The following is a 17,302-nucleotide window of genomic DNA, read 5'->3' on the forward strand; positions in this document are numbered from 1 at the left end:
CTACGAAAAGTATCCCAGGCCCGTTTTTTAGCCTTCCGTGCCGTATGGCAGGCATGAAAATAAGTAGAAGAACTGCTATTGAAAAGAGAGGGGTTGTGATCAGAGAGCATATTCTCTATGGAGCAACCCCTCCTGTCAATATCAGCACTTCCCCATAGGGGATGATGTCCATTAAAATTCTCCAGGATTAAAAAGGGAGATGGCAGCTGTTCAATGAGAGCACCAAGGTCTGACTGATCATAGGTCTCTTCAGGCGACAGAAAGAGAGAACAAACAGCGATGGTACGATCCCATAAAATATGGATGGCTGTAACCTCCAAGGGTGTGTCAAGTGGCAAAGACAGGGTGGGCACATGCTGATCAACCAACAGTTCCACCCTTCCACGCAGGTTTCAGAAATGTTTTTTGTAAGAAAAGACATACAAGATGGTAGGAAGCAATCAGTGTTTTGATGTAATCCAGATTAGAATGTTAACTTCAACAGTTCCATTGTATCAAGGTGGCCATTTTTATTTATGTGTAGGCAAACTGGGTGGAAAACGCTTCTGTTTACGCCCACGTATTTTTTCGTTACTGTCTTTATTCGAGAGGGTCCATTGAGCTCCACGAATTCTGCCCTGGGTCAATTGGGCAGATCTTTGCTGTTGGAAGAGGATTCCAGTGACTGAAGACGTGAACGAATGATCGTTTTGCATATTGATGTGGAAGATGTATCCGAGGAAATGCTCTTACCCAGAACCAAAGGAAGTGGATCTTGAGATTTGCTGTAATGTATGTGATGGACAGAGATGGGTGTTGAAGTTGATTCATCATCTTTTTTAACCATGGAGGTCAAAAGGCTTTTCATTTGTTTTGAGAATTATTCTTTTGGAGGCACAGAGAGATGTCTGCACTCCCATTGAAGTAGTGGAACAAAGTGCAGCAGCATATGTCCGAGAAGAAGTGGTAGACAGTAACTTTCGAGCCTCAGGGAAAGTAATGTTTTGAATCGTTTTTTAACGTTGCACCTCTTTTTCTTCCAATCATTTAGGGCAAGAACTAAATTGGGACGGGTGAGAGCTATTGCAATTGACGCAATTTCACTACGAGTGTCCATTTCACACTCGTAGGCATCGTGGTCTTTGCCACTGGAACGAGCATACGTCAAAGAATCACGGCATGACGTCTTTGAGTGACCAAACTGCTGACACTGGAAACATCTGAGTGTTTGGAATGTATGGTCATACCCTGCAATTAAGATAACTTGCATTGATGGTGGCAGGTGGATGTGATGTAAATGTCAGAATGAGGACATTGGTTGACATCGTAATTCTATCTTTGCAAGTAGAGATATGCCTCACTGCAGCAACTTCTTGGGTGGAAAAACCAGCGAGAATCTCCAACTCGTGGATGTTCTTCAAATCCCTCTCAAAAATAACTCCTCATGATGAATTCAAAGTAGCGTGAGGTGTAATTTCAATAGGTATATCCTCAATCGCCTTTGAATGCAAGAGGAGATCGTTGTGTTGAAATGTGGATGTTTCCACCAATATGTCACCAGATTAAAGCTTCTTTACTGACTTTGGAGAGCCAGCAGGTCCATCTAGTCCATTCTGAATGAAAAAGGGAGGCATTTGCCCTAAAGGTTTATCTTAGAGAGAATGTAGTATCAGAAAACGAGGTACAGGTGTTACAGATGTTGAAGATTGCTGCTCAAAATCTTCAAGACGTGGTTGTTTATCTATAAACTGTTTTTTCACTATCTTATTCGAGTTTTTATTTGGAGGATCTATAAACAAAGGAATATTTCGGGGCCCATTGACCCCACCTACCATGGAACCCTCTGAGGGGATACACTACAATGCGAAACAAGGACACTGCAGCAATGCCAGTGTTTCGTGAGCACTACACCCAAATACCAGTATCAGATACAATGTTCACAATACCTGTTAAGAACATCCAATACTGGTACTTGGTTGACCCTATTCCAAGTGGACCAGCTGACTGACCAAGGGGGGCCACCCCAAGGCCGTCCATCTACAGGAATTCAAGGCCAAAGTGGTGTGTTAGGGGTTGGGCCCCTCAACCACCAGGATCCTCTCCTCCCCCTTTATGGGTCACCAAGCACGGGAAACACGTGGGTGGATGTTTATATCTCAGAAGAGATAAAATGAAAGAACAGAGCCTTCCCTTGAAGGTCCCCTCACCATGTACAGGAATCCACGCCGAGGGGTTGTATATAAGTAAAGGACAACAAGATATTTTGGTCCATCAAGGTAGTCCTATCCACTGAATGAAATTCAACATTAAAAAACTCAAAGCCAGCCCTTATCATTAAAATACTTATCAAACTTTCCCTTAAATTCCTTTAAATTTACTGCTTATTCCACATCTGAAAGGAACAGGTTTCATAGACCAATCAACCTGTTAGAAAAAAATATTTTAGCTGAAGATGACTCCTACTCTGCCAAAATTTCTGTTCCCTTGTCTTACCATTCTCACCATTATATACCAAAAGAAAATAATAAACCAATACTATCAATTCCCTCAACAATTTTAAATATATCAATTATATCCACTCTTACTCTTCTTTTTTCAAGAGAAAACAAGTTCTTTACCTTTCCATATCAGACACTCAAATCATAATTACATGTTCAGACTGGGTATTTAGAATTTGCAAATTATGAAACTCCTTGTATTTAACAGCATTCCAATATGGATCAACTGGAACACCAAGACCACACTGCAAGAGACCTGCAACAACTTGTACTCCAGCCATGGTAAGCAAAATGTGGCATCTTGTAACAGGTGAAAAATCCATTAAAACAAAGGTCAAAAAGATGTCCAAGCTTCCTATGGAGTAGTACACAATATAATTAAGCATTATCTCCATCTATAAAAGCAACACAAGTCTTTATACACAAGTTGCATCCACAATATATCCATCCAAAAACCACATACTTCAAGCAGCTAGATAACAAAACAAGTATTCATACCCTTCCATACACAGACAGAACAGTGAAGCCAGCAGACACCTGTGTGATCTGGCTGATGAAACAGGTGGTGATAAACCATATCTTCATACATTAGTTGGTTTATGTGAAGCCTGCAGGAAAAAATAGTGAATTTTGTCCATGATAACCTTATGCCAAGGTGTTTTGCAATGAAAAATAAGCTGCAGAACTGTTTTCAACAAGATCATGATCAAATATGTCAACATGAACTTTAATGACATGGTGGGTTAAATATAGTTAAATATAGTACATACAACCTCTGAATATCATCTTGCCACATTATAATGACATAAATTTCTTGAAGCTTGGTAAATGTATTCCAATGCCTCTTTAATTGGTATTTTGGTATGTCACAAAGTACTGCATGAACATGTTTTCCTCTTACAAAATACTGAAACTGTGGTTTTGCATTATGTTCAATGACGAGGAAATTCTGGCATTTACTTTTATCATTATTACATTTCTTTCTTTCAGAAATGCTATTGTAAAAAGTGATAAGACTTAAACACAATCATAATTTACATTATCTGGTACTAAGGGTGGTCACATATGCTAAAATTACTTTTAATAATTAATGGATATAAAAAGTTTGTTTTTTGTGCCCATTGACCTGAATTGGTGCCAAAAATTTCCATTATTTCTATGTATTTCAATGAGATACCACTTAAGTACTAATTTTGAAACTTACTTTTGGTCACAAATCTTACCAATCCTCCTTTTAGATCACAAGTTTTTGAGAATTTCTCTCTGTACTTAAAAGTTGTCAATGGAGCATCCCACTTAGAGTAAGTCATAATCTATACCTGATACTGTTAACCATAGAGTACAAATTAACTTTATTTGATAAGAAGGAAAGAAGGAATTTGAGCCAAACAATTTATTGTAGAAATGTCTGGCAGGTTAAATGATGATTTAAAGTCAGAAACTGTTTGCCCTAATATTGTAAAAATTTATTTATGGATGATCTCCATTCAGTACTGTATGTGCAAACATCTTCAGCCTACTTTATCTACTGCAGTGATCAAATGATTCTTCAGTCCATACAGGTTCCTTGCATGCTAAAGTGCAAAACAGAAGTACTATCCAGAGAACTGGTTCACTGGCACATAGTACATGATTGAAGAATTTTGGCCAAATAATACAGAGTAATAACGATTAGCAAATGTGTTCCATTTTGACTACCTGACTTCATATTTAGTATTAATATTCTAAAAAAATAATCTTCTGATGAGATAGCCAAATTTACAGAAATGAAGAATTACTTGAAAATTCTGAAGTTTAAACTGAAATGGTTGAGAATGATAATACCAGAATAAGATGAACTAACAATTAAAATCAAATTTTATGGTTTAAACATTGAAATCTGTTGATGTATTAGAAATCATGAGACCAAAAAATGTGACAAATTGAAAGTGAAAAAAAACCCTGCAGTTTCTTGATTTTTATCATAAATGTTTGACCTAAAATAAAGTTTTTATTCTCAAAGGTAAATTGTTAAGTCATATCAAAAATCAATTTGTGTAGTGCTATTCAAAAAGTAGCACCTATTTTACTTACCAACTTCTGATCAGAGCATGTTACACACCTAGGTTAGAACCAAAAATCAATTTCATAGTTAGTAAAACTAATTAAATAGATTTTTCTTATATTCTTACCTTGGTTGGAAAATAACTTTTTGCAAAATATTCAACAAATCATAATCAGTTTGCATTCATTATAAACTGTAAACTTCATGTCATGATAATGAATTAATACGTTTATATATCTGGGAAAATTAATTGAAAAGTGGATCTGAATCTTCTGAAAACTCAATTTTCTAATAACAACAAAAATGAAGAGGAACCTAAGACTGAAGAGACAAACATGAAAAGATGAATGTATATATGGCAGAATCGAAGGACATAATATAAACATCTACAATTTTGTGTCTGTTAACACCATACATTTGAAGTTACTACATTTTTTGTGGAAAAATGTATATGGATATTCAATATCTTTGTTTAATTCCAATATATGGTGAATAAAGAAATATGAAATATAAAAACAGTGGTAAATATCTGAAAACATTTTTTACCCCATTTCATCTTTAATAAACTTTTCAGCATCTCTATTTTAACTCCAAATATTTGGTATTTGTATAATATCCATGAACCGTGGATACCTGTATATCGAATGTCTCTGATGATATCAGTGTACCTAATTTAGTATTTTGCCACTTTTGTATAGCTTTAAATACTGTTAATTTTAATTGGTAGCAAATGTTTAATTTTGAATATATGTTTAAAATATTGAAACTACCAATAATTACTTTTGTTAGGAATACAGTTGTAAATACTTAAAATGATTAATCTTCTTGACATCACAGAAATGCTATGTCAAGGAATGGCAGGTAATAGTATTGATAACAGTTCAAGTAATATTAAGATTTATTAAAATAAATACTTTTACATCATGAAGTGAGGCTAAAAAAAACTAGTTTTCTTTGCCAAAAAAGATTTTTGCATTAGTACTGATAAATGCTTGTTTTATACAAACAAACTATAAGTCCATTAAAAACATATTTATTTAAATATATATATATATATATATAACATGTACTACAAAATCTTACACTATTGAAACAAAACAAAACATACAGCACTGTTGCTGTAACAGCTAAACCACAGCAAGTTTGGTAAACAACCTATGAAAATTACAGTTCAATCAAACTTTAAAAAAATAAAAATGCAGCATTTACCTTGTTGCATGAAACGAATAACTACAAATCATTTTTTTTTGTTAATTGATAAAAGCACAGCATGTACTATGAGCTCATTAATATCAGATATGGTTTAAACATTATAAAGTTTAACTAATTTTATATGAACCTTGCTAAGTTTTGAAAAACGTTACATAAACTAGAATATTTTTCATTAAAATGTAAACTTAATGAAAAAAAAGTCAAGAACAGACTTTGTACTGCATGTACAAACACATACAGTTGCTTAAAAATTAAATTATATTTTAAAAATTTGTACTTTAAAATAGATTACTAAAGATACTTTGAATACAGATATTCCTCATATAAAAACATTTTCTAAAAAAACATCTAGATACATTCTATATTTTTGTTTAATATCAATACATAGTGAATAAAGAAATGTCAAATATACAAAGTGTTAATATCTAAAAATAGTTTGTACTTTATTTCACTCTTAATAAAATCTTCATCAGTATCTCTAGTTCCAAATAAAAAGTTTGTTTTGTTTTTTATCTAGTTATTGCTTGAATTTTTGGTTTTACATCTTCACTAAGGGTTATAGCTTTAGCTAATAAGTTACAACCCCAATGACACTGTAAAGTCATAATGTTGAGTATTGAGTAACATAATATTTTTATATCCAGAGTTTATATCATTTAATTTCAAAATGTCTTCTTGACAAATCCACTTCTCCCCTTGCAACTCTCCCTTAAACTTTCAAAAAGCAAAACCCTATCAGTGACTATATAATGTATGTTTTTGATGTTCTTGTTGCTGTTTCTATATTCCTATACCTTGATGAGGATGAAAAAAATGGCTGCAAAATTTTTTAAACAGCTAAATAACCATTGTCTGAACAACCTGCTTTAGGAATTTATAAAGTATCAAAAACAAATAAAATATCAACATTATTGTTCATGTTGTGATATTTTCATGTCATTGTCTTAGAATTACTAAAAGTATTATCATATTAGATATATACCTTGCTCTGCTGATGTTATATCTTCGGGAAAGCTAATCTTCTAATGACAACAAAAATGTAAAGGAGCCTAAGACAGAAGAGACAAGCCTAAGAAGATGGATGTAGAAACTGCAAAATCGAAGGACATAATATGAACATTACTGTTTTGTGTCCATAAACACCATACTTTTGAAGTTACATTTTTCGTAGAAGGTGTACTAAGTTTTTGTACTGTGCTAAATACTGCTGATATATATTTTCTCCAAAATATAATTTTATCAAGTTTGTATATAACCAAAATTTTATCTATTTCTACTAGAACTTTTAAAAAAATAAATATGTTACTATATTTTTGTATATGCATTACTTTAGCTATTTCCTTCAAATTATATATACAGTAAATGCTAGCAAATATTTTTTTGAAAGCACCACCACAAATTGGCCAGAAATTAAGTTCTGAAGACATTGTTCCTCATGGTTAACCAAGATCACTATGTACTTTTCACTTGTAAACTGTTACAAGTGAAAAGTAATATTCATTTTTGTATACGTAATAAAATTTTAAGAGATAAATTGCTATAATGTCATTTAGGCTATTCTTTAGAATATATTACAATTACAACAGCTAAATGTTGCATATACAGACTTAACTGTTACAAATGTAAAATAATTTACTCATATATCTTCATTTATCTGAAGGGGAGCAAATTCAGAGATAAATAGCAGTAAAGGACTGACTAGGTGCATGAAAATAAGTAGAAGAACCAGTATTGAAAAGAGGAAGGTTGTGATCAGAGAGCGTACGCTCTTCAGAGCGACCCCTCTTATCAATATTAGCACTTCCCCAGGATTAAAAAGGGAGACGTCAACTGTTCAATGAGAGCATTAAGTTCTGAAAGATCATATGTCTCTCCAGGCAACAGGTAGAGAGAACAAACAGTGATGATATGACTCAAGGAAACACGGATAGCTATGGCCTCCAAGGGTGTGTCGAGTGGCAAAGACAAGGTGGGTACATGCTGATCAACCAACAGTGCCACATTTGCCTGACATTATTTCATTTACAAGAAACACTTAAAAAATAAAAAAACAATTTGACTATGAACTGTAATTAAAAGTTTAATACATATTAAAAATTAATGTTTCACGCTTATGTTAATTGACCTATTTTTGAATGAAAACATTGAATTCCTCCTATGATATTTTTTTTGCAAAAATGTTACTGCACTTACATGTACAGTGGAACCCCTCTAAAGCAGCCACCTTTGGGACTGAGACAAACTTGCCTGATTAGAAGGGTTCCACTGTACATAATTAGGGATGATGTACACAAAAAAAGGAACTGTGATTGAATGACCGCTTTCAAGGTGTGACCGAATCTGAGGGGTGGCTGCTTAGAAGGGTTCCACTGTAGTTTCTTCAAAATATTGTTATAATGATTAGAATCATAAATTCTATAAATGTAAATAGTGGATTTGATATACTGAGCTTTTACAGAGAATACAACAAGAAAATGAACAGAATAAACCAAGGACACTGGCAATAACAAATTCACAACTAATACATTAAAAGAAATGTGCACTGACATTAAAGAATCTGATTCTGATGATGACATACCAAAGGTCTAAGTGTGAATCAGTTGGAAGATTCAAGTAAAACACTAAATTTTGAGTAGCTTTAGGGGAAGAATTTAAGTCAATAACATGCATACTTTTCTTTGAGCAAGAAAATAATATTAAAAACACACCACTAAATAATGATCAACTGTGTACAGGCTCAGAATGGGAAAAAGAAAATCAACTTGCAGTAAAATTTGTGTATGGTTTAAAATATCATTCAGTCATGATGCAAATCAAACTTAAAACTGTATAGGATAAAGACAGAATGACAGTGAAAAAGTTAATGGAATAAGTAAATTATTTTTACAGTATGTAAAACCTGGACTGTTTGAAATAACTGTAAAAGAGACAAATAATTATGTACATATAAAAAATAGTATTACTGCAGATACATAATTCTCCTCCAAAATGATATCCTTAGTACCTGAGTAGTCCACCTTTTAAAAGTAAGAAAGAAACCTGTGTCTCCTTAGACCAAATCACTTTTAGTAATAGTAATATGGCTGGATGAGTATGATGTATAGTTTTATTCTAATGTTTACAGAAACCAGTTAATTTATAGAAATAAAAGGTGGGATAAACTAAGAAAAAAGAAATGAAAAAAAAACTAAACAGATAATGAAAAATTAGCTATTGTATGTATATTTTGTGTTAACAAATAAGACGTAATGAACAACATCATGTGATTTCAACTATTTCCTTTATAGCCTACATGAGAGTAAATCTTCACATTTCTAAAAGCTCAACAAAATAAAATTCTACATGAATTTCATAATTAATATGGACAGAATGGATTTTCTTAGCTCACTATACAGAATTTCTCTTTGATTAAGAAAATAGACATTGCTTTTAACTTTACATTGCATTCAACTGGGTCTTATGAAAACCAAGCTTCAATATTTGCATAATACAAACATAAAGCATGTGCAAATGAAAAACTTTATGGCTATTGAAATTCTGAGTACACATTACAGAAAGTTTAGATAAAAAAACAAAACAACTACAAAGAAGAGAATTAGACCACCAACTGATAAAGCACCACAACATTACTCCCACATACCATTCCTTTTCAGAATTAAGGTAAAATCAAATAGGATATTTCTCTGATTAGTAAAACCAAAATAATTCATAGTTAAAGTGATGGATGTGTTTTAAAAGCCAGATTTATTGCACACATTTCTAAACATTAATATTTGTTTCATATAGGTATTTTTAAGTTCTCTACGTGTTTGGAAATAGATCGAGCATCATGTGTAAACAATTGTTTTCATAAAATCTTTCACTTCTGTAAATAGTAAATATTAATCTTTTTTTTTTCACAGGCTTTAAGTGAAGCATGTTCCAAAAATGGCACATGACAATTAGTTAATACTTATGGTGAACTCAATATAGATGTTGCTACATTGATAAGAAACAAAATCCTGGAAAGATTATCTTTTTTGCCAAAAAGAAGTAAACAATAACTCAACTATTTAACACTTCAGTCATATTTACAGGTTTTTATTTCACCATATAGTAACTTAAGTTAATTTAGGCAAGTGAATAATAATATGGCATTATATTTAATCTATTATACAGTGTACCAACTGTTTAATGATTATATTACACATTTCTTTCCATTTCATTGAATATAAAATTGAAAAAAGCCCAGTATATTCTTTGATTTGCTAAATCCTCTGCTGTGGACTGCAGTTATGTTTATTCAAGGTTCAACAATACAGCTTGGATCAGCAAACCAAAAAATACACTTAAATACACTATGTAATGGACTTGGACTTTCAGATACATTTATGAACAAGTTCCCTGTATTTGTAATACATATGGAGGTAAATTTGGAACTTATTTATGCATACAAAATAATCAAAATATTAGCTTCATTATAACTTTTCTTGAAGGACTGATAATAGGTTATACACATAAAGAAAATGGATTTACACCACGTTAATATGTTATATCCAGTTTTGTTTTGCTTTTTAATGGATCTAGCTTTTGGCCCTCTTCAGAAGTTATCATCACTTTAATGTTATTTTCAACTTTTAAATGTAGAAGGTATTTTTTTTCTTTTGTTCATTAAGCCTAGTGGTATATTAATAATTTATATATGCTTTGATATTTTATTTTTAGCTAATTATTATATAATCCTATACTTTTATAATGACCAAAAGAAAAAACAAAACAACTGCAACAAAAAAAGGGGTTGAAAGTTAGCTCCATTAAAAACAATTGGATGTAAATCAGTGAACCTTTTTCATTAAAATACCTTTTAAACTTGCTTATTTATCAATCACATTAAATAAAGGTGAATCTTCAACATTAGATGTACATTTGATTTTTTTTTTATGTCAGACTGGTCAGTAACTTACAGAACTAACACTTTGTGTTAGTTAGTTTGTTATTAAGCACAAAAGCAAAATAGCAAGCTACGTGTGTTGTGACAATATGAGTAATGAAACTCAGTTTTTATCACTATAAGCCTTCAGAGATATTGCTGAGCTACTGTGGGGTTAGCAATTAGTTCTAATTTATTTGTACAACATTCCTACACTGGGTCATAAACTATATACTCCTTTAATATGCTACTGCTACCAAACATATTTATATACACTTATATATGTATAAAAAATTCCTGTATTTAACTTTTTACTGCCTATTTTTCTACCAAATATAATTTGATTACTGACTATTTGTTTACATCCAAAATTTTAGCTAATTCTACTAGAACTTTTAGAAAAATAAATATGTAACTATATTTATGTATATGCATTACTTTAGCTATTTCCCTCAAGTTCTTTAAAAAAAAAATCAACAGTTATGCCTCTGTACACACACAGTTTTAGCTAATTTTCTTAAACCTTTCAAAAACAAATCTACAAATGTCTCTGGATACCCACTACTTAAATTGTTTTTCTTGAAACCAAAAACAAAAATTGTTTCTGTATATGTAATACATTATTTTCCTTAGAATATTCAAAATAGAAATATGCATTTATTTCTGTATTCTCATAATTTTAATATTTCTCTGAAACCTACAACTGTGTTTCTGTGTGAACATATATGAATTATTTCCTTTAGAACCCATAAACTGTAACCATTCATTTATCTTTCTGCCAACTAAACAGTGAAGAATTACAAGCTATTTAATACTGATTTCAAGCATTTGGACTTGTTGTCTACCAATATCATGTTAATTTAAGTATTTTACTTCTTTCAAAGATTTCCAAACATCAGCAACAAAATCTAGAACAACTAATAATAAAAGATTTCTGCTTTATTTTTAGATAATGATCCTTAACATGACAATAGAGTCATGTGATTTAAAAGTATACCACAATTCGACAACTTAGCTAGCTATGTAGCAACTCTCAGATTATATATACATATTTAGACATATCCCTGTGTTTGGTTTCATTTGATAATTATTGGATAAGTTCTTACACTGTAGGTTGGTTTGCCCATATTTGAAAAACTGACTGTTGAAAGAAATAAAATGTATTTTTAGTGAAACTGTTAATCCAGTTAATTATATACATCCTGTTTATGGACTAATGTTTAACCCTCTTCTTTAATGTTGGAAATTTTATCTAAAATATGAAAACAAACTTTTTTCAATCTGTATGATTAAAGAGTCTAGGACATTAGTATAAATGTGGCCAAACTGGCTTTTACTGACACAGACAAAGTTGCAATTCTAGTCTATATTTCATTTTAATTTTTTTTTCAGTAATTTAGACAAACTGCTTTCTTTACTTGCACTTAGAATTAACAAAAAGTAAACTTCATTATTGTAATTATTTAGTTACCTACCGATTTATTTCATTTATTACATCCTCATTAAATATAAACAAAAGGGAATCTTCAATAACCACAGCATCTGAAATTCTTTTATGCAAAATTAAACTTAATCTACAAAATCTTTTTTTCCCTTTTTCAATAGCTATATTTTTGTGTGATAGCAATACTAAGGGTAGGGCTTGCATACACTAAATTCATTTTATTTCTCATCAGGATCTCTATCAGTTTAGCCTGAAATTTAATTTGGGCAGGATTAGAGTAAATTATTCTACAAGACCTATGGCATCATCAAATGAACAAATCAAAAGGGTTTGACCTCATGAGTCTAAAACCATAATTAAATCTCAAATCACTCAAGAGATAACAAGTTATGAGTTAAAAGTTTATACATGAAAAGCAAAATAAAAAAATATTTGAAGCCATTCTGCGAGCTGCTACGCTGTATCTAAAAACCTTAAAAAAAAAGAGAGCAGTGTACTTGAGTTATTTGCTACTTTTTCAAACAGTATTAGAAATCAATCCATAGTGTTGCTTTGAAAAGTTTATGATCCTTTCTATATTAATGGCCAATGAATTTATTAGTTATAAACATAAGATACTTCTTTCCTGAATTCCTAAATTGTAACAACTAACTCTTTTAGCTAAGTAAATTGATTCATAGAAAACTGTGCACACTACTTAACTACCAAGTAAATTTCAGCTTTAAAAATAAATTTCAAGCTTGGAAAATTTACTGATTCTAGTAACTGTTGATAATATTATTGAATTATTTTTAAACAGAGTAAATTCTTTTAATGAATGATTTGTGTAAATACAAACATTTGTCAATTAATTTACTGAATTATTTATAAGAAAACAAACCCCTCTCAATTAATGTAATACATGATTTTTCAAGAAATAACATTAAAATATGTTTAATGCTTCAATATCCCAGTATCTTTAGTGCTATATGAAAACAGGTTTACACTTGATACCAAAACATGGCCTCATGGAAACTTCACTGTGTGAACACAGAATAGGTTATTACAGAATATGATAGGATTATATACTTAAATTTTTTTAACCTCATATTTATGTTGAGATTTTTTGCTACAGTACTGACATTTACCTGAGATTTCTCTTAAAATTTTTATAGCAAGATGTTTTATCACTTTGAAATGAATCTGAGAACTCATACTACTATGTTAAGGTTTACAAATGCTTCTCATTTCTGTATTAACAGAAATCACATCTCTGTAGAAGATTTACTGAGATTTCACACCAAAATGTAGTTTTTAACGATGTTTCATCATCATTTCATTGGTTACCGAGCTCTCTCATAACTGTGCTAATATTTTACATCTTATCACTGTATTGAAGTTTGCTTAATACCTCAATACTACAACAATATTTTTAATAAATTTCTCACTGCTATTGATGTTTCAAAAAATAGTGATATTCATTGAAACTTCTCCCCACTATACTGATGCTCAGAAAGATTTCTCACAACTATATAGATTTTATACTGATGCTCAGGAAGATTTCTCACAACTATATAGATTTTACCACTATACTGATGCTTAGAATGATTTCTCACAACTATACAGATGGTTACAAAACTTCACATTGTAATTTAAAAAAAAAGTACTTCAGAAATTCAAACTTAAATTTTAAGTTACACAACTTAGAATGGCTTATGGATCTCCTTACAACAGTTACCATTCTACCTAATATACCAAAGAAAGTGATTTAGAAAACACTCTGGAATATAAGTGGCAGCTAATAAAAGGCAGCAAGTAGATTCTTCAGAAAACTGATTAATTCCTAGTTTTGCACTTAAAAATACAAACTGTTTATACGTTTATCAATATGTGGTTTATTTACTAAAAAATATTTTAGACAAATATTTATCATGAAAGATTTATGCTATTTTGGTATCCCTGAAATTACCTTGAGCTGTGTAATAGCAGAAATGATCTTTCTTTTTCCTCTTATCATCAATTCATTTTTACTGAACTACAAAAAAAAGTTTGGAAGATAGACTAGTACTTCAGACAGAAATCAGCATTCCAGAAACAAAAAATTCAAGCCTCCAGCAGAAATCTTTTGAAGTTTTTATAATACAGTGTTTCTTCACTTTATGACTGATTACTCAAATCCCCATATCAGCTAACTAAAACCTGAAAAAGATCACTGAATCTGTCTACAACAGATATACAGCATTTCCTGGCAACCGTAATCTGCATAACATTATTTAGTTATATGGAACTTACATGTACAAGGAAGACAATATGCAAAATCCCTCAATATTACCTGCATGAACATAATTCTGCACCATATAAGAAAACTACAACACAAGAGATTACACAAGATATGATCACTTGTATTTCACCTGCTTACAAATATTTCAAGCATTTTTAAATATGATAAAATAAAAATATAGGAAAATAATGTTTATGATAAAATGCTGACTTAATTTTGAAAAACCATAGGTTTAATATATTAGTAATAAGCTTTTCCAAGAAGCTCTACAAAAACATATTTACATGTATTATTAGAGTTTATCCATTTAAATGCAACTGTAAGAAGAATTACTAAATTCTGGCATGAAACTAACAGTCTAATAGCTTCATTTCAAAGAGAAAAACTACAATTTGTGATAGAATTAAATGCAGTGAAACAGTATGACAATAAATAAGCAATAATTTTGAATATTTTCATTTGAGCACAACAATCTACTGAGGTAAACTGATAATATATAAAAAAAATACTGATGAAATATCATGTTCTCAAGCTACAAGCTCCTACAATGAAATTATGGATAACACAAACAGTTTGATGCATCAATAATAAACATTAAAAATCTTTAAATGCACTGTTGAAAATGTTGTTAAAAACTTTGAATTTTGCATGCCAAACTACAGTTCACATTTTCCTGATCAGAAAATATATTTCTGACAAGATACATAACACACAGAATAGTTTTTTTACTCATAAGATCATGCATTCTACAAAAGATTTGCAAGCTGCTAATCTTGTGAAAACTCCCACTTAATCTCATGAGACCACGTACATTCACCACTGCATAATGATGTCATCATAGAGTAGATGACATTTACCAATGCCAGTCACCAATAGGACTGGCATGAAACATACCTCCATGGACAGTGACTCCCTCTGTATTTGTGCTTGTGAATTCTCATTCTTTGATGAGGCAATGACAAAAGTACACCAGAAGAGAGGGGAGGTTTTGGTGGAAATGTGTAAAGAGGTATCTTTCAGAAACATATTTTCAGATTTAAAAAAATATTAACTTTTGAATAGTCATGTTCACAAATAGAATAGTTGAAATGATGGAGGGAGCCATTACAAATGGTCTGTAAGTGTGGGAAAAATGAAAGATAGTAGTAAGAACAGGTGAAGAAAAAATTAAATGGTGTCAGCAAAGGTGGAAGGCAGAAAACAGCACCAACCAATAACCCACAACGATAGACAAACTAGCCATGGTCAAATATGTATGTGAAGGAGGAGGTAATATTTTGTAAAATAACTCAGCCAGGAGGGAAATGGTGAAGAATAGCTCAATGACAATAAGCATTTACATAAGTACAGAGAGTTGATTGATTGATTGATTTAGTGTTTTATGGCACAAAGCAGCTAGGCTATCTGCATCAAACGTCCAGTAAAAAGGTAAAAATAAATTAAATGTAGTAAAATACATAAAAGGGAATGAAGGTAAAACAAAACATCATTGAAAAATAGAAAAAGCATAAAACCAATGTTGACACCTGGTCTACAATGTTAAGAGAGAAAGCAGAGTAAGAGAAGTTGTAAAGGACTTTCTCAAGCAAAATGGTAATGATCATAACCCACCAGGAAGACTAACAGGTAAGTACAAGAACCACCACCAGCACTTGAAGTTGGCCTTTCCAGTCCTGGTTCCAGGTTATGTTGTCATAACAGCCATTATCAAAAGGTAAAATTAGAAAAGTGTTAAAAGACATATAGCAAAATCGTAATAAAAATTAGCCAAATATCCGGTAAAAAGGTAAAAGTAAAGTAAATGTAGTAAAATTCATAAAAGGAAATGAAGGTAAAACAAAACATCATTGAAAAACATAAATAGCATAAAACCAATGTTGACATCCAGTCTACAATGTTAAGAGAGAAACCAGAGTAAAAGAAGTTGTAAAAGGCTTTCTGTAGCATAATGATGGGTCAAAAGAGAGAAAATGTTTGGAAAGGGAAGGTGGATGCTTGGGCAAGAAGTCAAGGTTAGTCTTGCCAGTAATAAACCACCAAATCAGAGCAAGGGCTCAAAGAAGGAGAAGAAGAGGGTGATAGCCATACAGAAAATGACTGGATCAGTCCTGACTGAGAGCATCAATAGCAAGGGCTGAGAAACAAGATACAGAAAATTAAGAGGGAAGAGGGGAGTGGTGATGACATCTATTTGAAGAGATCCGAGTCTGGGAGAGATCCAATAGAAGATCTGTGGGTACAGGGACTGTTCTATGAAAATGACATGCTTTTATGAAGAAAGACATTTTGAGATAATTTTCAGTGCACCCAAAAGAGAACAGGCTATATTAAACTCACCCAGCTAGAATGGGACCACAAGAATAAGTCCAATATCTGAAAGCAGAAAGTTTTGATATGCCTCCTTGGTAGTTGATATGTCATAGAACTGTGGAATTGTCTGAATTGATCATTATCAAATGATTAACAAGCAGAGAAAGGAAACAAAAGCATACTTGATGGACAATGAGCAGTTCAAGAGTGTTGATATGTAGCAAACACTTCTCTAGGGTCCAAGAACCTAAAGTTAGATAGTTATTTAGAATTGCTCCTTATCAAGAAAAGCATTTGTAAAGAGGTAAAGTTTAGGTTGGGTGAAAGTAAGGGAACACCAAATGTGAATGTGATGTTGGAGTAATGTTGCCAGTCAGCAATATCCTCCTGAAGAGAAGGATGATCAGTTCAGGTAGTGAACCCCTGGAAAGTTTCTATTGGTCACACAACAATCACTGTAGGGGACACATGCATGGCCAAGTGGAATGAATAGTTCCAGAAAACCAGGAGCATAGAAGAAATAAAACCTCTCATACAATACGTGAAGGTGAGGTATGAATTTCGGTCACCAAATGCTCAAGTCCCCATAAATGAGTGGGAGAAGGTTGGGCAAAGCTGATGTGAGAGTTGAGGGGAATTAGCAGGT

General features: G+C 31.8%; 1 protein-coding gene across 5 annotated transcripts in view; it reads right to left on the reverse strand.

Annotated features, from left to right (window-relative positions):
- Positions 1-3,061: 3,061 nt before the first annotated feature.
- LOC143239139 (uncharacterized) overlaps positions 3,062-17,302 on the reverse strand; it is a 33,001-nt gene continuing 18,760 nt past the window's right edge. For 4 of the 5 annotated variants that reach the window (XM_076479982.1, XM_076479981.1, XM_076479979.1 and 1 more), the window contains exon 7: positions 3,062-6,823. In XM_076479982.1, the coding sequence (XP_076336097.1) occupies positions 6,783-6,823 (41 nt within the window). In that variant the 3' untranslated portion in view covers positions 3,062-6,782. The remainder of the gene's footprint in view (positions 6,824-17,302) is intronic. The other variant, XM_076479980.1, reaches the window with a different exon arrangement.

The sequence above is a fragment of the Tachypleus tridentatus genome, chromosome 13 (assembly GCF_004210375.1).
Source record: "Tachypleus tridentatus isolate NWPU-2018 chromosome 13, ASM421037v1, whole genome shotgun sequence".
Taxonomy (NCBI): domain Eukaryota; kingdom Metazoa; phylum Arthropoda; class Merostomata; order Xiphosura; family Limulidae; genus Tachypleus; species Tachypleus tridentatus.